Source organism: Alligator mississippiensis, chromosome 5, assembly GCF_030867095.1.
Source record: "Alligator mississippiensis isolate rAllMis1 chromosome 5, rAllMis1, whole genome shotgun sequence".
Taxonomy (NCBI): domain Eukaryota; kingdom Metazoa; phylum Chordata; order Crocodylia; family Alligatoridae; genus Alligator; species Alligator mississippiensis.
Window position 1 is genome coordinate 119,148,311 of NC_081828.1, and position 27,129 is coordinate 119,175,439.

The window sequence follows — 27,129 nt, forward strand, 5'->3', positions numbered from 1 at the left end:
TTTGTTTATTTTGGGTTCAGAACACCCTCAACATTTGCCACTTTTTAGTGACATTTAGCATTTTTGCTTTCATTTGAAGATGAGCATGTAGTCAACTTGCTATCAAAGAAAAGTCTTTCCATTGATTTCCGCCCCCCCCCCCCTTTTAATCCATGGTCTCTCCTTTTGGCCTTGGCTTGTTTTTTGCCATCTTGGTCATTTGTAAATAAGCCAGTGTTATATAATAACCATCACTTGCATAATATAAAATCATAAGGAAATCTATATGAAAAGTCTTTGATATAGTAATAAAATAAGCTAAATTCTCTAGTGACCCCCAAACAAACAGAGTTTGAGCCATAGTGTATGTTTACCATTCAACATTTTTACTAAAAGTTGTAAGCAGGATATCAATACAAAAAACTGCCAGCACATAAAATGAAAGTATTGACCATGGCACAACAAATTACGACAATATTTTTTTGGGGAGACCAATGCTAATTTTTCTTTTTAAGATCTCATCTCATTTCAAACTTACATGGGGTGTCAAATACTGTAGGAAGGATGTACAAGCTCTAAATGTTATTTCTTACTATGTATAGGGGGAAAATGTTTAATGCTGATTTACTGTTTATTCTATTACAGGTAATTCATTACAGAAAGCGAACAAGCATCAGTGAATATGTAAGAGATGGCACTGGTAAGAAACACCTATAATGAATGTTCCTTAACACTTCCCATTATAAGACCTATTTTGGATAGCTTATAGCATTTGTCAAATCTTAACTATTAGGAATGAGTTCCTAGATCAGTTATCTGCCTCAAAATTGGTTTCTTCCCATCCCCTCATCCTTCCTCCCTTCCACCCTCCTTCCTAGCTGAGCTAACCAGTCTGTTAAATATGTTTAGGAAAATAACACTTGATTTTGACCACTTAAAAACAGTTATGAAATATAACTATTTCATTCAGCAGGTCTGGTTTTAGGATCATAAGAAAGTAGAGAGGGAACCTCCTGATGTCATATAGTCCACTTCCTGCTCAAAGCAGGTTTATCTCTGACTAAAGGATCCTCGAGAGATATGCTAGTTTGAAGCCAAAGCAGAAGGCAGGGTAAATTAGCAGAAATATATATGTATGTATGCATGCATGTATGTATATGTGAGAAGCTCACTTCATCAGACACTGTGAGTGGGCGTGCACAAGGCAGTGTATAAGGAGAGAGCAATTTGAATGCAAAAGAAAAGGGAGGTGGGGGAAAGAGAGAGGGGGAGAGGAGGACGGGATGCAGAGCAGTGCTGGGAAAGGCAGATTAACAAGCAATAAACTGATAGGAATTAAGAAGTTATAAGAACTAGTCCAGCCAAGTGTGTGTCTAATCTGCTCTTAAATATTTGCAAAGATGGAGGGTCCACACTTTCCCCAGTAGCCTGTTCCAATGCTTGACCATTCTCATAGTCAGATTTTTTTCCTTAACTCCATCCTAAATTTCCCCTGGTACAGTTTGAAGCCATTTCTTCTAGTCCTATCCTCTATGGCCACAGAGAAAAGCTCATATCTATCCTCTGTAACCTTCCTCTGGGTATTTGAAAATTATTATCAAATCCTTCCCCCGGCCCCCTGACTTCTCTTCTTGAGATTAATAATAGGGCTGTGTGAAACTGCACCATTCCAATTTGACTTCTGTTTTGACGATTCGATGGAACAGTGTTTTGTTTCCTTTTTTGTTTAGTTTTGAGAGCACTGTTCTGTTTCATTTCCTCAAAAAACTGTTTTGACACCGTTTCCCTTTGTTTCACCCATACATTATTATGGGGAAACATAAAATGCAGCAGGTAGGCAGATCGGGGGCTTGCCCGCACCCCTGGGAGGGCTGTGGGAGTTGTGCCAAAGTCCCCCGGGGGGTGCAAGCCAGATGAGAGAATCTGGGTGCTGCCGCCTGGGACTGGCACCAGGAAGATCGGTGCTGCTGCCGGTCCCAGGTGGCAGCAGCCAGCTCCTGTCACCCGGTAGGCAGATTGGGGGCATGCACCCCAGGGAGAACTGCAGCACAGCTCCCGCAGTCCTCCTGGGGGTGCCGGTGGGCCCCCAATCTGCCAGCTGACTGACAGGAGCTGGGTGCTGCCACCTGGGGCCAATGGGGCCAGGGCAGATCAGCTCATGTGGGGACCTGCTGCCCCCTCTTGGGGTGGGGGAGGGTCCCCTCAAGAGCTGATCTGGCCTAGGCCCCACACCCTCCTTAAGGCCAGCTCCAGTATGGGGCCAGGGCAGATAAGCTCATGCGGGGGCCCTCCCGCACCCAGGGATCAGGGTGGCGGGTCCCCATACCAGCTGATCTGCCCCGGCCCTGCTGGCCCCAGGGGGCAGCACTGAGCTCCTATCATCTGACAGGCAGATTGGGGGCCTGCTGGCACCCTGGGGAAGGCTGTGGGGGCTGTGCTGGAGTCCTCCTGGGGGGCATGCCCCTGATCTGCCTGCAGGGTGACAGGAGTCAAGTGCTGCTGTCTGGAACTGATGGCAGCACCCATATTCCTGGTGCCAGTCCCAGTTGGTAGCCCCCAGCTTCTCTCATCTGGTAGGCAGATGGGGGGCTCACCCCCCCCGGAGGACTCTGGCACAGCTCCCAGAGCCCTCCCAGGGCTGCGAGTGAGCCCCTGATCTGCCTGCCAGATGACAGGAGATGGGTGATACCAGCTGGGACTGATGTTGAAGCCAGTAAGCCTGGCTTTGAAACTCAAAACATTTCAATACTTTCAAAATGTTTTGAGTTCCTTGTCTCATTTCGAAGCTGTTTCAAAGGCTTTTGTTTCATTTCGGTTTTGCTGTTTTGAGCTCAAAATGCATCTAAACAGCTTCAAAACAAAACACCAGGAGAAATTCCCTTAATCACTACCCTTGATTTGCAAATGACACTCTTGTTAATACAACCAACCCTGGGATACTGTTGGTTTTTTTCTTTTTTTGCAAGCAAGAGCACAGTTTTTGGCTCATATTCAGCTTATGGTCCACTGTAACCTCCAGGTCTTCAGTACTGCAGCCTAAACACTCATTTCCCAGTGCATGCAATTATTCCACCCAAATGTAGAACTTTGCATTTGTCCTTGTTGAATTTCATCTGGTTGATTGTGGACCATTTATTCAGTGTATCCATGATCCTAGCCCTACCCTCCTGAGTTTCTGCAGTTCCACTTAACTTGGTTTCATCTGCAAATGTATTGAGCATGCACTGGATCCCATCAAGTGCTTCAATAGCATCCACTTACATTGCCTTCCCTGCATCCTAGGAATTTCCTGGCAGAACAAGTTTCTTATACTGAGGTCTTGGAATGGATCAATATTCCAAGGGGTCATTTTCTTCTCAACTAGCATCAACTTTGATGGCTTGGTCATACACAAGGAAAGGATGATGGCTGTACACCCAAGGGTTTCTTGTATGGCTAATTCTAGAGGAAGGAGACCATATGGATGTGTGTAACAGGTTTCCTTCCCCAGCGCCATCTTCCCTGTTATCCGTGCCCTATGTGGGGCGCCCTTGGAGTCCCCTTTAAGGTTTCTCGTGTCCCGCTCTCTACTCACCTGCCATGTCTTGATGGAAAATTGTTATATTGATGTTCTTGTAAGCGGGAGACTGACTATTATATTTCATATCTTGGGGTCTTCCGCCTCCATGGGCCTTGACCCCTGCCTTTCTCTAGCTAGGCCTCTCCATCTAAACCCACCAAACAGGGTTTGACTCTGAGGTTCTAGCCCTTTTCCTTGTCTTGAGGCTCGTGGCCCTCCTTTCTGCTCCAATCTGGAGCCCAGTCTCCCTGGTCCAGAGACCCAGCCACCGGCCCCACAGCTAGGGGGCTGCAAGTTCAAGGCTGGGGAATGGCCCTGAACACACGCTGTCCCAGTCCACCAAAAACAAACAAACAAACAAAAAAAACCCTGTACCCCAGGGGCACCAGACCATCCAGGCCTTTTAGGATTGTGCCTTCTGGTGCCAGGGTCTGTACCCCCACAAAATCTTGTACCCACACTGGCACCAGGGCCTATGTACTCTGAATACTGTGTCTTCTTTGGTGCCGGGGTCAGTACACCTCAGATCCTGTGCCCACATGTGTACTAGGCCCCCATGGTGTAGTGGGGGTCCCAATGAGGTCTCCTCCTTCCCCACTAGCCTCCCCCAAACTGCCGGGCTCAACTTTTAACCCCTACCTTACCAGCGCACTGTGCCCAGAAAGTCCTGATCTTAAAGGGGCCAACCTGTCTTCTGGTAACAGGGCTAAGGTTCCCTGTTACCGCCCCCCCTTTTATCTGGGGTCTTTCCTTCCCCTCTGAACCCTCAACCTGCCTTCTAGTAACAGGGCCATGGTTCCCCGTTACAATGTGCTTATCTCCATTTCAAAGATGTTTGCAAGGGAGATATGAAAATAACGTATGAACACTAAACCAAACTACTGGGTGAAGCTTGCTGAGGAACAAAGTGCTTGGAAACAGTCCATTAAGTATGGAATGAAGGCTTTCAAGGAAAGATGAGCCCAATATGCAGAAGAAGAAACCTCAAGAAGAACCTTGCTCCACATCAGAGCTGTTAAAAATGAACTTTGAATGTGGTAAGTGCAGAAGGGACTAGCATTTGAGAATTGAGCTCTACAGCTACATTCACAGATGTTTGGTGCAAATCTATCGTCTTGAGAGACAGACAGATGCCTGGTGGCAATAATTCATGGCATAGGATTCTGTTGTGCAAAGGGCTGTGTTGAGCAAAGAAATGGTTGTGTGTAGAAAACTCTGCTGGATACTTTTCAGAAGTTAGAGAGTAGCGAGTGGGGCAGGAAACTGCTACAAGAGAAATTATAGTCTCTTAATTAAAAGTTGAATGCCACCCTGGAACGTGGTTCTTTCCCTGCCTGTGACAGTTCCTTCATTGTGCTAGCAAAGTCCCTGGTTAGACAATATTTAGGCTTGGACCTGTAAGAAGTTTAAGCAGAGTGTGAAATTGCTAAATTTATACGGTCAGACAGCATTTACTTCTAGTTCTTTAATATCAAACCTTAATACTGTTATAGGCTTGTGTACAACAAAGATAGGATAGAATATTTTTAGAACTTTCTTTTAATGACTCCAGATGAGCCTGTGGACTTGCCCTGATAATAACTAAACTTGATATTTCAAGCACAAAGATACAAAAACATATTTCAGGAACCTTTACAAACCAAACAAAACAAAAAACCCTGCACATTTAAAACATTTGTACACTGCTCTTTTTTGACATATATGACCTTTGTGGAATGGCATTGGTTTTAACTGTTTATCAACATTGATTGGAAACAACTGTATATTTCACTTGTGGCTTTACAACAATGAATAATGAGGCCAACCTTAACTCACACTAATAAAACCTTGCTCTTGCCTACCCTATCATATTTAATCTATGCACATTTTATTTTAGCATAGAACAGGGGACTAAAATTTCCATTACAACTCATTGACTCCACCACTGATACTACAATAAGGCAATTTCTTTTAGACATTTTAGTAATGTTGCATCAGTGGCATTTACTGTCTCTCTCTGAAACACATGTACAGCCTTCTAAACATAAGAGCATTGGATTCTCCATACAGGATCAGACCCATACGTTAGCACGTTGATTCCTGTTGTCATAGGAATCTATTGCTTTAAATCAGAGCAAGAACCCTTTCAAATATAGCACCAAGATATTTATGTAACGTTCTGCATAGGGGACGATCCTTCTTGATCCTTCCCATGAAGACACAATATATGAAGCCTGCGATTTATTTACAAAGTGTTATATTTTATTATAACTACCATTATCTCATAAAGTTACCTCATTCTTAAATAAATTATGGGTATCCCCAATAGAATGAAACTTTAAATTGATGCCACTTAAAACACCATGATACCAATCAACAGCATAAAGACAAAGAAAATGTTTTAGGGCAGAATGCTTCTCTGAATCACAGAACTCCAGAAAAACTGCATATAGACCATGACAGAAATTACACACAAACCAGTATAAATGATTGGAAACTTAAGTTAATGTTAACTTTAAGTTAAATCAGTTTACTGAACTTAATGTCACAGATCCCCTCCAGATTCAAGTTAACTCACTGTCTTCTGACATCCCAGGATGCCTTACAACTCCCTCTCAAATGCTCCCCTTGCAGGGTGGACGGCTTAGCCTTGGTCCAAGCTGTCTGCTCCAGCTGAGCAGGGAGGCATGCTCTTGCACACCCCAGCTTCTGGCCTGGACCACTGTAGGTATGTGGCTGCATTTTTGGAATCAAAAGTAAATGTCTATTCACTTGCTTATTGGTTCAATCTATGCATCTTAGACTAACCTGAAAAGACTGAATTAATTCAGCCTAAGGTTTTCTCTCCCTGTGCAGAACTGCAGTTTATGAAGAAGATGCAAGAGGAATTTAGAGTCCTCCTATGTAAGGGCAAGCTCCTGTCTACCTCTGTTGTGGGAAGAACAGTAAGAAGTGCTAAAAGGGAGTGAATGAAGGTGACAACAATAAATTAATGTTAGCAATAAACTTGGTGTTTTTATCATTGTCCTCAATTTGCCATATTCAGCACTGGCACCATCCATCCATTTAGTTAGAAGCAGGTTGCTGGAGTGAAACTGGAGATGAATGTCAGGGTAAGGGACATAAGAAGATGATGTAAATTAGAATGACAGCTGGATCTCACAGTAATAGCAAACAAGCACTTGAATGGACCAGAACCAGCTATTGTTTATTAAGAAGCAAGATTGGATTAAATGGATTTGAAACAGTGGCTATAGAAACAGACTGCTCATGTCATTATCAGGAAAAGGGATTATCCAGCTGGTTTTTCCTAGCTTTAGCAAAAAACCTAGTTTTGAGGAGAATCTTAGTTTCACTCTTGCAGAAGAAAATCATGCTGTGTTCATAATATGGCATAGTTTGTGAGCTTGACTAACTAGGCTGATCATTTTTGTGTTAGCTGTAACTCTTCTTACAGTGCTATACTAAGATATGCACTATAGTGATTTACTTTAGAGTGACACTGTGATTCACACCAACTGCAGTTTTGCACTAGCTCTGTTCTTGGCCACCTTCTTCATGCAACTAATTTTGATAGATCCTTTTGAAAGGCTGTTTTACAGTAGGATTTAAAAGTCAATTACATGAAGAAAATGGGAGGAAAAAGGGTTGCTTCTAGTATTAAATTTGAAATGCAGGAAATAGGTATGGAGTATAGAAATCTTTTTTTAATTATGATTAGATTTTGATATGGTATTGGAGAAACACGCGTAAAGTAAACAATGCTAGAAAGCACAAATTATGGTTGGCTAGGACCTTGTCATACCAATTAGGACACACTGTAATGCTATTACTTTTAAAAGATGCATATTCACCTATTGAGTAAAAAAAACACAAAACCAAAAAGTGTAACCATTAAGAAAATGAAGGGAAGAAGAAAGATAACCCAATTGTTACGGCATAAACCTGGGACTCAGGAAGCCTTGGTTTAAATCCCTGTTCTACTGAATGAACCTGGGTGTGCAACTTTAAGAAATGTGTACACAGCAAACTCACTGTCCCAGACAATGGCATGCTCAAACATGCTACAGTGCTGTGCAAACTATCCCAAAGCAAGACACCTGCATTTGCTAGTGAATTAACATGATCACCTCTAATTAGCCTGCCTGCAACACTATGCAAATATAGCCACACTGCTTCCAGTTAAAGAGATAGCTCATGCAAAGCTGCATAGTCTGTTTGAAGTTGCTACTGTCTGGCACAGCCCCTCCTTGATCTTTCATTGCTTCAGCTTCCTATCCAAAACAGGAATAATTCTCTACCTCTCATGCACGTTGAAAAAAAAATAGTAACTGACACTACATAAATATAACATGACAGTAGGCCCACCCAGCTTTTAACTAGCCAGTTATTGTCCCATTAAGTTCAAAGTCTTATACAATCTAACATGTGGCTTAACCCCAAATGTACTGATGTGATTACAAATCTGCAATAGACTCAATTATCTCTGCAGATATATGGATATATATTACTTACTTTAACATGATCATTTTGATCTACAACATGTTCTTACAGGATATATTTTTTCATTATTGCTGTGTACTAAAAATTCCCATAATGTTATCATCTCTGCATATGCTATCACCATTAGTCAAAGTCCTATCATTTGGATACTAAGTTCATTTTATAACAAAGCCTCTCAATCTTTCAAAAATAATTGGTTAGAATGACATAAATTTGTTGCCAGATTAATTGTTTTTATTTTAATCAAACCAGGTTTTGGATTGGAAAACAACTGTAAACATAGACTTGAGCTTTCTTAAACTTTTTTTTAAATGTTTGGGCTTTTTTCCCACTAAAACATATTCTCCCTTTGCCACCTTAGCTTTTCAACAGTCAGTGGGCGCATCTACACTTCAAGCTATGGCAACGTAGCATCATTGGGCACAAACCATGACGTCGCAGCTATGTCGGTGTAGCAAAGCACTCTCTTGGTATAGCGTGTCACTACAGTGATGTAGGGACTAAACATAACAGCACCAACGTCACGGCACAGTATGGGCTGTTACTGCTCCATCATTTAGTACTGCTTTTTGGAAGTATTAAATGACAGTGCAGTAACAATGCATAGGGGTGCTTGTGGACATGCCCAGTATTATATATATGAAATACTACCATATTGACCATATTGTGCAAATATTGAAATTAAATAAGATAGATTAGATTCTATACTCCTTCCTTGGAGCCCCCTGGGGGTTTGAATAGTGTCATCTTATGTATTTGAGAGCAACATAACCCTGGAATTCTCCTGAAATAGAAACAAGAAAATAATAATTTGGTTTACCAATCCAGGTGTAAGCTGACTAAAATGCTAGACAAAGATCTATATCTGAACATTCTTTACTGATATGTTTAATATGTATTATTACTATTGGTTATATAAATACACCTGATAATGACCAGGTTGCCTAGGTCAAAAACTGTTTCAGAATCCTCCCTTAACTGTTTGGCCTCAACACTGGTTCTGATTCACAGGAATCTCCCTCTGATTTATCCTTATAAATAAGATATCATACTTAAAGGCACATTTTTCTAAGCTAACGGAATATTCTGATTTTGGTGACTAGGACATTGCAAACTTTTAGCCCCATTCATAATCCATTTGATATCAGCAGCACTCTTCTTTTTCTTCTTGTCAGGCGACATAAGAAAATGCTGATGCAGTATAAATTGAAGTATTTTTGTTTGTTTTTAAAATAGCAAGAGACTGATTTCTCTCTCTTTAGAGCTATATTGCAGTAGTGTACCTTATGGTTGTCAGCGGGGAGGTGGGGACAAGAAACAATAGACACTAGATTTGGTGCTGGTTCAGCAAGGGCACTGGCAATCCCTAAACAGCCTGAACTGCTGCTGCTGCCACCACAGCAGCCTCAGCATAAGATGAGCCCTCACTTTCTCTGAGCTACAGAGGGTGCCAACATTTTAAGTTATGCCTCTGCTCTACTGTTTCATTGTTAACTACATTTTAATTTGGTTCCTTATTTCCACTGCTGCTGCCCTTCCAACTCAACTTCCTACTATATATAAAAGTAATATAATCATCTTCAAAATGGCTCAAAAGCCTAAGCTCCATGTTACAGTCACTCTCAATAACATTTAAACTCATTTCTGTTATGGGAACTTAGTAACAATGCTATGTCAGCATCTTTGTCCTATCCTTTGGAGTACTGAGAATGATCTGATTTATAAATATAAACTCCATATAGCTTTGAAGGTGTGCTTCAAAGCTGCACATCTCAAATGTGTTCTGCTAATGCTACCCCCACCACCCGCACCTTTCCCCTCTCCTCTTTTTTCTAAGCTATCATGAAAGAGGCAGGCTTGAATAGAATAGGAAAGGTATTTGTACAACAAACTATTTCTATTTTCCAGTACATCTATGATACGGTCCAGTAAAGCGAGAAAATTCAAAGGAAAGCCTGAACCCATCTTTAACAGGCTCCAACTGTTTTCATAACTCACCCTTTCATGTCTAAATAGTGTAACATACTGTATGGAGCTGTAAGTCACATCAAACTTGACCTCAGACCTCTAAATACCATAATGCAATGAGGTGACACAAGGACAGATGGCTGGTGAGTTAACATCAGAGTTCTTGCTTCAGCTCTGAACTTCCTTGCTTTTAAAGGAGGTGAAAACTGTTCAATAAAAGGTCCAACCATAGAAAGCTTGAATAATCAGATTCATTTTTTTTGTCTCAGCCTTATCTTAAACAAAATCCTTTTTACACTTACTTTACTATTAAGGGAAACAACTTCTTCAAACCCAAGTTTATAAAACATCTGAAGCATGGATTATGACCTAACATGTAACAAGAGAGATGTTTAAAAATAACAGCCCTTCAGGATAATGACTGTTTATTGTGTAAATTTGCATTTACTAGCATATCAAGGCTGCAACTGAACTCCAACTAGCTTTGAGCATCAAGGACAATAAAAAGTCCTTTTTCAGATATGTGGGGAGCTGGAGGAAAAGCAGGGGCAACGTTGGACCCCTGCTGAACCAGATGGGGCAACTGACGCCCAGGAAAAAGCCAACCTATTAAATAGGTACTTTGCGTCAGTCTTTCATCAGTCCCATGGGACGCCCATGCCCGCTACGGGACAGGGAAGTCCGGGTGAGGGTGATCCCCTGCCCTCCATTAATGCTGACTTCGTGAAGGAACATATTGAGAAGCTGGATACCTTCAAGTCAGCCGGCCCTAACAATATTCACCCCAGGGTACTCAAGGAGCTGGCGAGCATCATAGCCCAGCCTCTAGCACGGATCTTTGAAAACTCTTGGCACTCTGGTGTAGTGCCCGAAGACTGGAAGAAGGCCAATGTGGTGCCTATCTTCAAGAAAGGGAGGAAAGTGGATCCGGCTAACTATAGGCCCATTAGCTTGACTTCTATCCCAGGGAAGATCTTAGAAAAGTTTATTAAAGAGGCCATCCTTAATGGACTGGCCGACGCCAACATCTTAAGGGATAGCCTGCACAGGTTTGTTGCAGGTAGGTCTTGCTTGACCAATCTCATTTCCTTCTACAACCAGGTGACCTATCACCTGGACAAGGGAGATGAGATTGATGTCATATATCTTGACTTCAAAAAAGCCTTTGACCTGGTTTCCCATAATCACCTCTTAGAGAAACTGGCCAATTGTCACCTTGGGTCCTCCACAATCCACTGGCTGGAAAACTGTCTCTGGGGTCGGACCCAGAGGGTAGTAATTGATGGAAGTCACTCATCGTGGTGTCCTGTGACCAGTGGGGTCCCCCAAGGCTCTGTCCTTGGACCCATACTGTTCAACATCTTCATTAATGATGTGGACACTGGAGTCAGAAGCAGACTGGCCAAGTTCACTGATGACACCAAACTTTGGGGAAAAACATCCACACCAGAAGACAGGCGGGTGATCCAGGCTGACCTGGACAGGCTCAGCAAGTGGGCAGATGAGAATCTGATGGTGTTCAATGCCGATAAATGCAAGGTTCTCCACCTTGGGAATAAAAACCCGTAGCATCCTTATAGGCTCGGCAGTGCTATGTTGGCTAGCACTATGCAAGAAAGAGACTTGGGGGTCATCATCGACCACAAGATGAACATGAGCCTGCAGTGCGATGCTGCAGCTAGTAAAGCAACCAAAACGCTGGCTTGCATCCATAGATGTTTCTCAAGCAAATCCCGGGACATCATTCTCCCCTTGTACTTGGCCTTGGTGAGGCCGCAGCTGGAGTACTGTGTCCAGTTTTGGGCTCCACAATTCAAAAAGGATGTGGAGAAGCTTGAGAGAGTCCAGAGAAGAGCCACGCGCATGAGCAGAGGTCAGGGAAGCAGACCCTATGATGACAGGCTGAGAGCCCTGGGGCTTTTTAGCCTGGAAAAGCACAGGCTCAGGGGTGATCTGATGGCCACCTATAAGTTTATCAGGGGTGACCACCAGTATCTGGGGGAACGTTTGTTCACCAGAGCGCCCCAAGGGATGACGACTAGGTCGAATGGTCATAAACTACTACAAAACCATGTCAGGCTGGACATAAGGAAGAATTTCTTTACTGTCCAAGCCCCCAAGGTCTGGAACAGCCTGCCACCGGAGGTGGTTCAAGCGCCTACACTGAACACCTTCAAGAGCAAACTGGATGCTCATCTTGCTGGGATCCTATGAACCCAGCTTACTTCCTGCCCTTTGGGCAGGGGGCTGGACTCAATGATCTTCCGAGGTCCCTTCCAGCCCTAATGTCTATGAAATCTATGAAATCTTTACTAGCATATAATACAGAACTGTCCTAAGTGGGGCATATCCTGATACTTCTTTCATTCTACTTTGCACAGGTATTTGTTATGTAGATAGGAGAAAGAGCATGAACGTTTCATTGCACTACTTATACAAGTAAATGATCACTAAGGACTTGTTCATATTACACAATCATGGTAAAACATATATTATGACATAAATGTTAAATATGGTTCACCATTCTGTGTAGACAATGCCTATCACATAAACAGTGGTTTTCAACCTTTTTAAACAAGTGTACCCCTTCTGCCTCAAAGTTTCAGCTCATGTATCCCTTTATATTTTTTCTTGGTTTTAAGGGGCAGGGGCAGATCAAGGTCCCCATGGTGAGGGAGGGAGTGGGGCTGGGGCAGAGGCAGGTGCTACACAGCTGGGGCAGAGTGTGGGATGGAGCCAGGAGAGCGGTTCATCCGGGGGGCATGGGGAGGGGGCTCCCCATGCCCCCCGGATGAACACACCTCAGTGGAGGTTTGGGGGGTACATGTCCCCCAGATCTGTGAGTGGGGCAGAGACAGCTGCTGCTGCAGGCTGTACTCTGCACCCCACTGCCCTAAGAGCTGCACGACGCCATGTGCCTGCTGCAGCTGGGCGGGCAGGGGGGACACACACAAACACACGCAGATGCAGACAGACACACACACCTTCAGGGCCAGATGGAAAATTGGGGGGTGGAAGGGTAGGGGTGCCCCTCTGTGGGCTGCACAAGTGCCACCCAGTCAGCCAGACAGGGGGTGGGGCAGGGCAGGACTCACACACTGTGGCCACCACTACAACACCTCGTGCCACTTTCCCATGGCCAGTCGCACGTGCGGCTTTGCAGGCTGCTGACAAATGGTGTATGAGGTGCAAGGCACATCAGCAACTGCAGGGCAGTGGCTGTGGTCCCTGTCCAGCTGGCCAGGCAGCATGTGTGCAGCCCATAGAGGGGTACCACTGCCCTCGTTGCCCCAGCCCTGCTCCTGGGAGTGGGCACAGAGAGTGAGCTTAGGTGGGGGGCGAGGAGGTACAGTGTGCTGCATGGGGCCGGTGGTGCCCAGTGCACCCCTCCCCTGTCCCCTAGGTAAAAAGCAAGGTATGGAAAGGCACTAGGGGAGATGCCACCTCCACGCTCTGGGGCTTATTCCATTCCCACCTACCTGCCCACCCATGCATGCCTCCTATGACCTTTCAAAGTACCCCTTGGGGGTACACATACCACCGGTTGACAATCCCTGACATCTAGCATTTGTTGGAGCAAACCCCAGTGCATGAGGTAACCTAATAAAAACCAATTTATATTATTCTGAACACAAGGATATTTTGTTGGTAACAGACCCAGGGTGAGAGTGGAAACCATATAGACATGAGCTAACCCTAAGTGTATGCAGACACAGTTTTACTAATAGCAATTTATAAGGACATTGACTAAGTGACATCCTATGTAATGCATAGTCACAGCTCAAGAAGGCATTCCAATGCAAGAAAAGCACTAAAGCATGTGCTTAACTGCCAGTGAAGTAAATAATTATTAAAATACATCCTCCTTAGTAGGTATCCATATCAATAAGCAAAGTACTATAGGGCCTTGAGTTCTCTGAGCAAGCCAATACTGCAGTTGCTGTATTGAGGAAATTCCAGAGCAAGGATACCATCTAACAGTCATTTGACCAATACTGCATTGGTGTTTTCCTGGTCTGAGCCTAATCTAATCTTTTTATATTTTATAAAGTGAATTTAGTGCTCTTGAAAGGTGTCGGATTAAGAGCCCTGGAGGTTGAAGTTATCTATATAGCCACAGACAGGTACTGTGTCAGCAGCAGTATTGTCAAATTCCTCTTCCAAATACACTTCTGTAAAGCCTATCAGAGTTAATCCACCACCTAAATACATTTTTTGTTGTTGTTTATTTTTTTAAGTTGCCAAAAATAAATTAAAAGAGACTCTACCAATTCTGTAAAGAACTCACTCTCTGGTATTAAGCTCTTCTCATCTAATGTATTTCTATCTGGACCCCAATTCCGCAACTGCTTATGCATAACATCAGCTCCATGATCAGTGGTAATCCCATTAATCTAAAAAAAATTAAGTTCCTGCAGAAGTATTTTCAGGATATAGTTCTATACGATGAGCCCTGCACTGAAGAAGCCTGGCCTCCATTTTGTGTTTAGTACTAAGCACAGTACTCAGTCCCTGCAAATAAAAAGAGAATGCTAGTCTTCATGTACAACCAGTGTTCTGAAAGATATGCTACTTCATAGGCAGAGACTCAAGTATACTGACAAGTAAATATTTTGGGGTGCAAACTATTACTTGCGTGTGTCCACTAGGGCTTGTTTGCATGGGAAGATGGCAGGTAATAAGTTACAAAATATATTTACTTCTTGCTGACTTTCCAGCATAAACATCAACACGGTAATATTCCTTGAAATTATATATACCTATAAGTATATGAGGTATGCACGTGCATAAAGATTTTTTAGTCTTTGTGATGGTATCAAGGATCATGAAAAATAAGTACCTCTCAACTCTTATCAAGTGATGTACATGTTACAATATATTGGATCTCAAAGAAATGACCTAATGCACTGAAATGCCTGGGTTTATCAGAATTGCCAAAGATATCTGTGTTAAAAAAATAGATATATAATAATCTTTTTATTGCTAACCAAAGTTTTATACTAACCTGCCAAATCACAGAACACAGCTCTCAGCCAATTCTTATTTTTCTATATATTAGAAATGGTAGCACAGACCATATCATTCCTTTACAATAGGTCTTCTGCAATAAATGCCTTGTTGGTCCCTTGGGCTGCATTTTTTTTTAATTGATTGGTTTGTTTTGTGGGGTGGGAGGTAGGTTGTTCCCTATCCTCTTATTATGCAAAACTATCTATAAGTGTTGGATCAAATTTCCCACAACCTGCGTCTTATATTATTGTTTACATCCACCCCAAATGGATGAAAAAGACTCCCATACAAATTGATACTGATTGGGTGCGACTACATGTGCAATTAATGAGCAGCAATAAACTCTAGCATATATCAGACAGCAATAAATTTCTGTGCATCTCGCACCACAGCCTGGGACTGCAGCATGCTGAGCTGGGTCAGAGCAGCCCCAGGTAACAGGGGGTTTGGTGGATCAGCCTGCCAGCCCGGGACTGCTCCAACACAGCTCAATGTGCTATGAAGGGGTTAGCTGGGGCATGAAGGTGCTCCAGTCTGGCAGGTACCCGCCACACTGAAGCACCCTTTTTCCCAAGCCAGCGCTGTCAGCGTCTACATGTTCCTCACACATGAAAAAATTTTGTAGCAGTTTACAAGTATTTGTATAGTACAATTGTACAGTATTTACAAGTACTACCCGCCTGAGGAGTTGATTACTTTCCTGTGGCTTAACAGGGCTGTATGTGTAGACGCTGAGACTTTTACTACAGAGTTAATTAGGCAGCTCTACAGTAAACATCTTATGCTGACACAACCATTTGGTAGTATTATATATTCCTTGGCACTCGAGTACTAATGGCAGAGTGAAAAGAAGTGCAGAACGGCTGATTTTACTGTTGACAATGCAACAGTGCTCCAGGAACTTGAGAAAGACTATCACCTCATAAGTCAGGAATCATGCAAATACAAAAGTAGACATGGTCTCTAGCCCCAAAAGCCTAAAATCTAAGGACTTTATTGTGGAAAACATTCTTAATTTCAAAAAGGTTAAGTAGTTTTACTGATTCCATCCTGGTGTTCAAGTACAGGTACAAGTCTTCATTAGATATGGGGAAAGCTGAGCTATGATAGTGTTTCCACTATTAGAAATGGTTTATAACTTAGACCAGCGGTTCCCAACCTTGGAGTCACAACCCCATTAAGGTTGCAATAATAAAATATTGGGTCACAAAGATGCTCAACAGTGTTGACTGATTATGATGAATATGCTTCCTGTTTATAACTATGATAATCTTAAATGATTTTAAATGTTTTAAATGAAAAATATAAAGGCCATATATATCGTAATACCATATTTATGATTTGTTGATCTCATCTGCATCATTTTGGGGTTGCAAAAAATTTCCAATGTTTAAATGGGGTCATGCTGAGGAAACGGTTGAATAGCACTGATTTCGATTAAAATCTTAAGTGTTACAACCTTCAAGGCTACTATTCAGCATCCCCTCTAAGCTGTGCAGTGTGCGTGGCCATGCAGGCATGCCTAGCAGCGTGGCATGAGTGCACTTGTGTGGCCACACACACCACACAGCTTAGAGGGAACGCTGCTACTAATATCTATGCATTATGTTACCAAATCTGCTTCCTTCATTCTTTTCTTTCCCAGACTAAATTGCGATTCTTCCAGTTGTTCTACAGACATTATGTTGGACTGCCACATAGATGTGATTTTCAGCCGTCATCTGTTTTTTAAAGTGTGGATGCATCTACATGTGCACTTTAATGCACATTAAACTATTTTAATGTGCATTAAAGCATCACTTAAAAAAACGTGTTCTTTAGTTAATGTGTATTAAAACAGGCTAATATACATTTTCCTAGTACCTCACAATGCAGGTATCCTTTTCCATGTGCCTGTAAATATTACACAATATAGTCATTTACTCTTCTCTCATAGTTAGGTACTTGAAGAATATATAATATTATCATGACAAGTGGTAACTGCCTGCATAACTTGACAGTTTTTCCATATATATCTAATCTTATTGGCTAGTTTTTTATGTTTGCCTAAGTCAAGAAACTGAACCAGAAGATTCACTATTTTGATTTAAGTACAATTTTAATGTTCATGTTAAAGGTTTTGAACTTTAAACGTTCAAGGGAAACTATTATTTTAATTGAAAACAAAATATCCCTTTGATAAACAGGAAATAGAATCTTGAAGCATTTGGCTTAAAGGCATTTTGCCATTTCATTTGCAACTTATTCAGGTGGATACCTTTCTGGGTACCTAAAGCTATGAATAGACAGATTTTAACTACTTTAAAAAGGGGAGGAAGGACTGCCATTCTAGTATACACATCAGCTGTTCTAACATAACTGTTGAGTCAGCCTGCCTTTTTAACTGCAAGTGAACTAATTCACTGTATCTTTAACCTTGCATGAAAAAAAGATTAAAGTGACAATGGTTTTGCTACACTTGTATCACAATATAAGCACATAAATATAATGAATTCTAAGTCTACATGTATAATTGCAATGTCTATCTATATCCTTATAAGCATTCACACAATTTATTTACAAAGTTTTACAGTTTTTTGGAGGGTTTTTGTGGGGGGAGAGAAGGTTGGTACAGAAAAGGGTATATTTATTTTCCATCACTGTAAAGAACTGATGGTTTTCAGTATAATTTACCCTCCGGGTTCCTAAAAATGCACAGGCAGCAACTGCCTGAATTGCAAATGTGTCCTGTCGACAGGTTTTTTTTAGATAGAATAGCAATGACAGTTACACTAGACCCATAATATACTTTAGGATAGAGGAATATTTTTCTGTGCACATATATTTTAAAGTATAGGTTCTTGACCTCTAAGGGTGCAAACCGGCATTTGTTGCACCCAGTCTAAGCCTAGGTGGCTGACTTTAAGCTGCCTAGAATTAAACTGAAAGTGGTGTGTGAAGCAGTTCCTATTCGCTGTTTCCAGGAGTGACACGGTGAGCCTGATGGGGTGGGGTGAAGGGCAGGTGGGATGAGGAGCTAGCAGGTCTGTAGGAGAGGAGGTTGGTGGGATCAGGGCAGGGACTGGTGGGTGTGTGGCATGCAAGGTTGCCTGGTTAAGGGAGGAAGTAAGGTTGGGGGGGAGGAGGGGCTAAAAAATAACCCACTTAGGGTTGCAGGGAGGGGTGGGTGAAAATAGCATAGTCCAGGGGCAACAGCAAGTTGCTGGGCATTCTTAGTCCTAGAACTGCTCTAAGAACATATTTGTGAGATCATGTTAACCCTTTTTTAGAATGAATTAACCCAACCTTGTTCTAAATTAGTACACCTACTCGAGAAAACTAACTTAGATTGGGCATGCCATTTTTTGTGCGATTTAATCCCTCTGCATGCCTGTACAATTTGAAATTGAGATTGACCTAACCCTGGTTGGTGGTTTGCAACTGCTAGCTAGAGGAGAACAGTCTCTCTAAAGTAAAGGTTCATTATCAGAAAGGGCGATGGATATTAAGTGATGGAAGAATTTTTAAATGTAATGAAAGTTGGGCTCTTCTATGGTTCCTGCTAGCAGTGAAATGCATTGCAAGTCCAGAGTGAATTCCTGGACTGAGCAGGTAGAAAATGATATTGTTCACTTTGCAGGAATCACTACAGAAAAATCAAGATGCCAAGCATAAAATACTGCTCAGATAGGCCAGGGCATCTTTAAATTAAAACTTACAATATATTGACATCAGAGCTCTGTCACAAACACTAGCTGAAAATGTTGTACTTATTGATAAATCAAGCAATCTCACTAGGTCTAATGGATTTGCACAATTTATGGCACTGGGCTCTTTTTTATATTATAAAAGTGGTCTAAACACTAACAAATAGCATATCACATATAAATCAAATCCCAGTGCTTGTTTCTGAATTGTGGCTGTAAAGATGATCCTTATTAAATTGAATGATCACATTATAAACAAATTGAATTCACAGGAATGAAATAATTAACCCAACAAACTTATTAACCTAGCAACTTAACCTCCTATGATGTAAGTTTCTATTTAAGATTTTGAGAATTAATTTAACTACAGAAAGCAGCAATAATGATAAGAATCTAGCTGAAAAGTTATCACATAATTTTATTGCACATTATTTGACATTGGCATTCTGCTCAAGAATGAAGGAAAATAGTTTGATTCCACAAAAAAAATCTCATGGAAGAGGAAATTTGGCTTTGGAAATGAAATAGCTGATTGACATATCAGTAGGAAGGTAGGTACTCAGCAACTTCTCATTTAGGAATAAATGCTGCTTTACCCTAGGCAACAGGACTGGAAATTAGGATGGAGCAAGACCAACAGATTATTCTCTCAAATTTTCTCAGTGCTTATACAGATATGGAAGCTGTTGGCAGACACTATCAACCCTTTCAAATGCAGGTTAAATCTAGTCAAATATAGGTAAAATTCACTGGTTAGCTTGGAGAGAACAACAGGAAGTGGGATAGGAAGGATAATAATCTCTGAAAGTGATCATCTTGAAAGCAGAATTCACCAAATGGTTGTATGAGGCTTAAGTAGGAAGCCAAGTGTGACACTGCCTGTGATAGAGAAAGAACAATAGGTCTCTAGCCCAAGGATAGTTTGATGGGTCCAATATAGCAGATGGTACCTATTAATTTCCACCAGGGCATGAAACCTGGTAGCATTTAAGATAGCTTGACTCCACCTAATCCTTACCGTACAGCTTCTCTGTTGCTGTTCAAAAGACTCAGACTACGCCTGCTTTCACTTTCCTGACATCAATATATACCAGTATCAAAAGGGAACAGGAACAAAACTGCATTGTGAAGTCAACCTCACCTGAGAGATGAAGTTTGAGTTGAAGTTCAGGTCAATCATACCCTTGCTACTCCTTTTATATGGTAGTTGATTGTGTTTATGTTAGAGCTAAATGTTATCCATTATTTCTATAGATCTCTACTATGGACTAAAGTTATGGCAAATGGCTTCATGTGATTCTCTAATGTTAGAAAAGGGAATTTAACAGGACACTGGGTTTATATACCAAAATTAGCTTTGAGGCTTTTCCCTTAATCTAGACATCTTTCTAGTATACTCCTTTCCAGAATCACACTAAACATTACTTAGATTCTCTAATTACTTCCTTGTCTGGGGGAGGTGGAGGGATGAGGGAAAAGAACACATTTCTGTTTTGCTGCTTCTGTTTTTGTACATTTTTAGGTGGAAAATTTTAAATAAACTTATACAAAGCTAAGCATAAAATGTACTTTGCCTTCCTGTTAGTAAGAAGAATCTGATGTAGGAAGGTGTGCAAAGCAGGAAAGGAAGGAGAAAAATCATCCCACCTTTAAAATTTATTTAATAGTTGGGAAGGTGGACATATTATTCTCATTTGTCTTGGTTTAGTGCAAGTTGTACGAAAATAGCCATATTTACATAGGCTGAGAATTTTTAAGGAGACCCAAAATAATTAAGCAACTTGAAGTCCCATGATCACCTGAACTAAGTCATTCAGGCTCCTTTGAAAATTCAAGTTACAATGTATGGACCATTGTACTAGTGCAGAATCCTGCCTTGCATATTACAGGTTCATTTTCCTTTGTAAGCTACTTGTACTGTTTTGACCCAGCATTGGCTAAGGGGCCAGGTGTCTGTAGAACTACTTTCTCTCCATGCCAACATGTTGAGATATAGCCTCTTAATACCTGTGCTGTGGAGGTTCTCAGATAAGTAGCATCAGATTCTTCTTACTAACAGGAATGCAAAGTACATTTTATGCTTAGCTTTGTATTCAAGTTTAATAAAAAAAAAAATCCACCTAGAAATGTACAAAAGCATAAGCATTGTTCACTACTGATCTAAACTATGGTGCTTACAGAAAACTTAACTTGCATCAATTTTGCCTCAGGCTTTTTGAGTGTTTGTACATAACCAGAGTGTCTATGTGAGGTGTTTTCATTTCACCTTTCCCATCAATACTTCAGTACTATTTTAGTACCTACTTTAACACCTTTGTGATCTCAAAGAATAAGAAAACAAAGATGGCAGGAGTTGCTCAGCATTTTTATTAGTATACTCTAAGTATAGGAAATCAGTTAGTAACCTCTAACTGCATGGTATAAAGTAACTAGAGTCTTCCAGTTTCCTGTAGGATAGGCCTGAATTTTAGGGATCTTCTGTGGCTACTCTATACCATTACAGCATATACAAGCATTTTCTTTCACCCTAGTTATATTCAGTTATAGGCCACATCTCCATTATACACAGCACAATTAATGAGACACACTTTATAGCATCCATACTGAGTTTGCAGGGAGGAAAACCAGTACTGAAACACAGTCTAAGATCTGATATGCATTTTGAAGATAAATACTTGGATATAGTTCATATAGATAAACAGATTATATCAATACTTAATCGAGACATATTATGCTAATATGAAACATCCCACTGGATTGATGCATTTAGGGAAACCTCATGACCTCTTCAAATTAGAATCTCACAATACAGGAGTGTAGTTGGAAGAGGTGATCAAAATTCACTAGTTGCTAGGCATTTTATGGAAAGAGGGCACATTCATTCATCTTATTAAAATTCATAGGATTGAAAATATCCAGAAGTCCAAGGGGGGTGGAGACAGAAAATCTATTTCATAGAAATGGGAAGCTTAGTCTGAATTCACCTTGAAAGCTCTTTCCCTATCACAGTCTTACTGTGAGACTTTTGATTTTTCTCTTACTTAGCAGGTAATTATAGATTTTTTTTTTTTCCTGTGACTAACACATTCAAAAGGGGGTCATTTCAAAATTTTATGTAGATTATCACAGTTTGTTCTAACGAAGATCTTTGCTGGAAATTATTTCTTTTTTGCTCCGTCTCCATCTCTCAGTTAAGCAGCTTCCCTTTTATTTTTCACATTTTGTCTCCTGGCTGTGTCGTTTGATATTACAGCTGCTTTAGTACTGAATATTGCTGAACTCTACACTTCAATTTTCCTTTTTTCCTCTGTTTTCTCCTTTCATTTCACTTGCTCTGTTGTCAGGGAACAATACTATTTAAGTGTGTGTGCAGGGAAGGAGGGATGTTAATCAAAGGCCACTTTCCAGTGAATAAAAATCCTGGCGAGTTAAAAGCCAGTAGGCTAAATTCTTCTTAGAAGGAACTGTACTCATGTAACCTGCGAGAATGATTTAAACTTGGGAATTAAAACTTCACATCTGGCTGATTCTACAAGTCCCAGTTCATTGTTGTGGGGGATGTTTTCTGCGCCAGCTCCCTAAGAATCCCTTGTCCTTCTAATGGCATAGAAAGTGAGAAAGGGGAATTACTTTTGATTTAAGCAGCAGTAAACACCAGGTCAATATCCAAAGAATCATAAAATTGGCTACTTGGACATGGGGTTATAGCAGGGAGGGACCTAAATCAGTTGTGGAGATAATTCAAAGGGAATTATGTTGGAATCTTAGTGACAGCTGTTTATATTTCATGCAGATAACTGAGTTATCTCAACCACAGAGTGAGTTCAGAGCATTTTTGATAGTTACTCTGTTGTGTTCTTAACAAGGAGTATAGAGGAAGGGTATTTTAATTAATCTGTCCAAAGTGAGGGGTGGGGGGGATGAACGTTATCACATTAGGGGGCTATTTATACTATACATATAGTAAAAAACACTTTATATATGTTGCAACTAATATATATATAGTTGCAACCAAAAAAAAAATATGTATATAAAACCAATTTAATGAAAGTTTTCCAAAGATGCATGCAGCAGATGTGAATTTATGAACTTCCATTACAGGTTCCGCATGGAGAAAGCAGGAACCAGGTACGACTCATTAGACACCATATGGTGAAAAGTTAAATCTTTTGCAAACATTGTCCAATGTGAACATGGCAGTTCAGAGACCCAAAGTCATCCCCATAATGTTAGAATGGTTTTTATTTGTTTGTTAATTAAGGGGAAGAAAAGGCTTTTTGGGGCAAAGACTCAGCATACTTAGTTTAAGAATCAGTATGAAAGTAGAACCCTTCCACATACCTCAGCAGCTTGGATTAGAAAACAATATTAATAGGTTTAAAAATAAATAAATAAAACACCCCACAAGGGCAAGCCCTGTTTAAAGTGAAGAACCTACACAGCAGATTTTTCCTCCAGTCATGCAACAGGCCTTCAAATGGATTGAACCTTCAACCGGTTTTGTAATCTATTAGCTGCAGCTGCCTAGGCCTCCATCCTTGGGTTCTTGAAGGGAATTGCTCTGGGCCCAGCCTTCTATCTTGAAATGCCTTCTTCACCCTGAATCTTGCAAGCACATACATCTGAGTTTGATATCATCTTACAGTTTTACATATATGAATAGTCCTCTTGAGGACTGTTCATATATATAAAACAGTCCTCAAAGGGACTATTCATTCTCAGCCAACTATGCAGAAGCAGGAGTGGATCCAGAAGCAGGAATGGATGTCGGAGGTGCAGCGGTGCTGTCACACCGCCCTTCCACTGCTGCTGTACCCAACTGACCCAGGGGCAGGGGGAGCTCCCAGAGCCACTTCTGCTCTGCTCCAGCCACAGGTTGCCGGCATCATGTGTGTGGTGTGCCAGGTTTGGCAAGGGACAGGAATGCAACAAGTAGATTTCCCTCTCCTATAAGTGCTTCCTCCCACATTCCCAAAATGATCTCAGCCAGAAGCAGACACTGGAAGGAGGACCCTTCTCTCTGCTGTTGCTGTTGTCCCCAGCTGACATGTAGGAGGAGGGCCCAGAGATGCTGCTGCAGGCAGAAGCTTGACTAGTAACAGCAGCTGCAGCAGCGTTCAGGTTCCTCCTTCCAGCACCTGCCTCCAGACAATGGAAAGGAAGCGGAAGTGGAGTGAGCAGAGCACAGGCACTTGAAGAAGGAACCTGTACACCACCGCCACTGTTACCACCTGAGCATAGCACCCCACACAGCTATTCTCCCCAGTCCCTGGCTGGAGTTGAGCCGGAGCAGCTGTGGGGCTCCTTCCACACTGGGGTCAGCCAGGGACAGAAGCTGTGGTAGGAACAGGCAGGTCCTCCCCTTCATGCACCTGCTCTCTGCCTGGCTCCACAGTGCCCCAAATTGGCCTGGGGACAGAAGCCACTCCTTGCCCTCCATATCCCTCCATAGTCTGAGGGGCAGAGTGATACACCCCCTTTAGAAAATCCTAGATCTTCCCATTGCAGCAGCATTTCACAACTTGGGTTTTATGCAGTATACAACCTTCTTAGCAGCATATGCTAACAAGTCTAACACTTGGAACTTTCCCTGGCTGCCTATTATCCCCCTTCCATCTTAATTCTTTCTCTCTGGATAGCATACATATGACACACAGGTGAAGTTTTCCAATATATCAGTAATCTGGTAAATATAGCCTGCATGTACTGTAGATACACATTAATTTTCTTTTATATAGCTGAAGTCCTTCATTTTACTCCATAGGTATATTGAAGTTACTTTTTAATATTTTCTTTTAAAAGGCTTCAATAAAAGAACTGACAAAATTGTAAATATAAAAATAGTACACTACTACACTTTCTTGCCTCTAATAGAAGCCAGATTTTGTTTCTTCCCCCCACCCCAGTTCATTTTGTGGGGGTGGCTAGTTTTTCGGGGGGGGGGGGGGGGAGGAGAGTTGCTATACACCATACCTAATAACTTGCTTAAATTCCAGACACATGAGAGCTCTTCAATATGTTTTTACAAATATACATTTTAAAAAGGTATAAACATCTCTTAGGACTAAATTTAGGAAGAGAAGGATAAGACATATCCTTATTTCTTCTTTCAAGCAAAATACTGAGTTAAACTTTCAGAATAAGAAAGAGGTGAACAGCTTTTTTTTTTTTTTTTTTTTTTTTTTAAACACAGCTGAAAGGCCAAACCAAAAGTTACATGACTACTTCTAGCATTATACTATTACTATAGCATAAAGCTACTTGCAGTATTTATGTGGAACACAAGTAATTCAATGCAACACATTTCTTCCCCACTCTCCAATATGCAAGTAGCAGCTGGTAGGATTGTTCTCCTCCAGCTATGCTGCAATTTGTCATTTTTAGACATCTTATTTATAACACAGTAGAGTCAACCCAGTAAATACTATTCTCAGGTAACGCTGTCATTGACCATGTCATCTTTGGAATATCTAGGAATTGGGTTTCACTTCCATGAAAAAAATCATGAACTTCTTCTAAAATGTAGAACTAGGAGTGAATGCTGTTACATTATACTATATCATGTATGTTTTTTTTACTTTTCAGCAACTCTAAAACCTGTATCATTCCTTCTGAACTTCAGGTCTTTTAGAACTCTTCCCCGGAGAATACACAAGTTCCAGATTCTAGTGAGGTGTAAGGCCTGGGACACGCTTGCTAACAACCCAGTCAAACGTCAAAGGAGTGTATTGTGATGGCTCGTGCCAGAGTTCTGCAGCAGTGACTTACCCAAATATTCCCATCCTGGTGATACGGTTTCCAGTTTCTCCCTGTGTCACTATAGAGCATCCGGTATTGAGTCACCCAATCAGAGCTGCTGTATCTGCCTTGAGTTGCAATAGCACTGATCTGTTTCCTGTTCCCAAAGTCCACCTGCAGCCACTGGTAATGATCGCTGTCTGATGGAGACCAACCTCCAGCCCCTGTTGAGAAGCAAGAGAGATATTTGAACCTCTTAATAAAAAAAATTTAAAACCTCAAACAAACAAAAAAACAAGCACTCAATGTAAACACATTGTAAAACTGATGATTGCTAGGTAGAAGGACAGTTTAATATAAAAACAAATAATTAAAACTTACAGAAGAGAAATATAAGCATGCTGGAAAAAAAATTCTCTCTTATCTATGTCTTTGGGAACTTATTTTTCTCCAAACTGGTTCACATTGTTGCTTTAACCTTTTTATGATGTCATGGGCTAACCTACTATGAATAATGTCTTTGTAATGCCTTAATTATACTTTATTAATATATGTCATGTTTTAATTGCCTCTGGGCTGACCAATTTACCATGATGTCCTTTGTCAGTCAGTTGGCACAAATCAGTAACAATCTATTGATTCCTTAAACCCCTTAAATGGTGTTTGAAATTAAAAAGATGACAGTTTAAATGGAAAAGGACAACACCATGCTCCTCTAATTTCCTTCCTGGGGAGCCCAGTATTTCAGTTTGATGCATAGACTGAAAGAATCTACCAGCACCGGTCAAACTTAAAAGACATACAGTACGTCAATAATGTCTCCAATTTTGATTTGTTGGGTGTACAGGATGTTACAGAGTATATTAATTGATGCCTGACAAATGTATTTCATATTTTATGGAGCTATGAATTAACTTGATAGTAATATGATTAACAATATTCTTCTCAATCACTAGACTGTGTTGAGCTGCTCTTAATAAACAAGGATGATACTACATAGATAAAAGCAAATGTCAAAGTATTAATTGCAAGTTCTTATTCTACTCAGGTACAAAATAGTAAGGGAAAAATTAGTTATCTACAAGGTTATAGAAGTTACTGAGATGGTGACATAATGATCACTATGCAAGCAATGACATTTTACAAAGTTATTTCAATACTTGTAAAAATAACACTAAATAAAATGAATCTTTGCTCTGTTCCAGACTTGAGTCATGAGATTACTGTGCATAAAAATAAGTATGGAAGGGTAAGAATGACTCCAGGGATTTATCCTCTTCGGGATCAATCCCAACAGAAGAACAGGATTTGGAAGGACTGATGTGGTACTACAAAACTGTTGTTTGCCATATGGCAATCTGTATTACTTTTTTCCACTGCTAAAACTAAATTTAAACCTGGAACCTTGATTAACTTGATCATTCAACAGTCTTTAATAAAGTGCTTCTTTTAAACCCCACCACTAGGCAATAACATAATAAGCACAACATTCTTTAAAAGAAATAAAGGAATATTATGGTGGCAGAATACCACCACATTTTTGGGTCTGTAATGAACTACAGTTCATCTAAACATATGGGTAAGATTTGTTTTTCTCTCTACAGTGTAAAGTTCATGGAATAATCTCACATAAGAGGTGACTTATTTTGTTGTAGATGAAATGTGTGTCCATTTTTTGCATACATTTCTTGACATTCTAAGATTTCC

General features: G+C 40.9%; 1 protein-coding gene across 1 annotated transcript in view; it reads right to left on the reverse strand.

Moving 5' to 3' along the window:
• CNTNAP2 (contactin associated protein 2) overlaps positions 1–27,129 on the reverse strand; it is a 1,295,029-nt gene that overhangs the window by 1,215,377 nt on the left and 52,523 nt on the right. Inside the window, exon 3 of the mRNA XM_059729349.1 lies at positions 25,453–25,646. Coding sequence (XP_059585332.1) covers positions 25,453–25,646 — 194 coding nt within the window. The remainder of the gene's footprint in view (positions 1–25,452; positions 25,647–27,129) is intronic.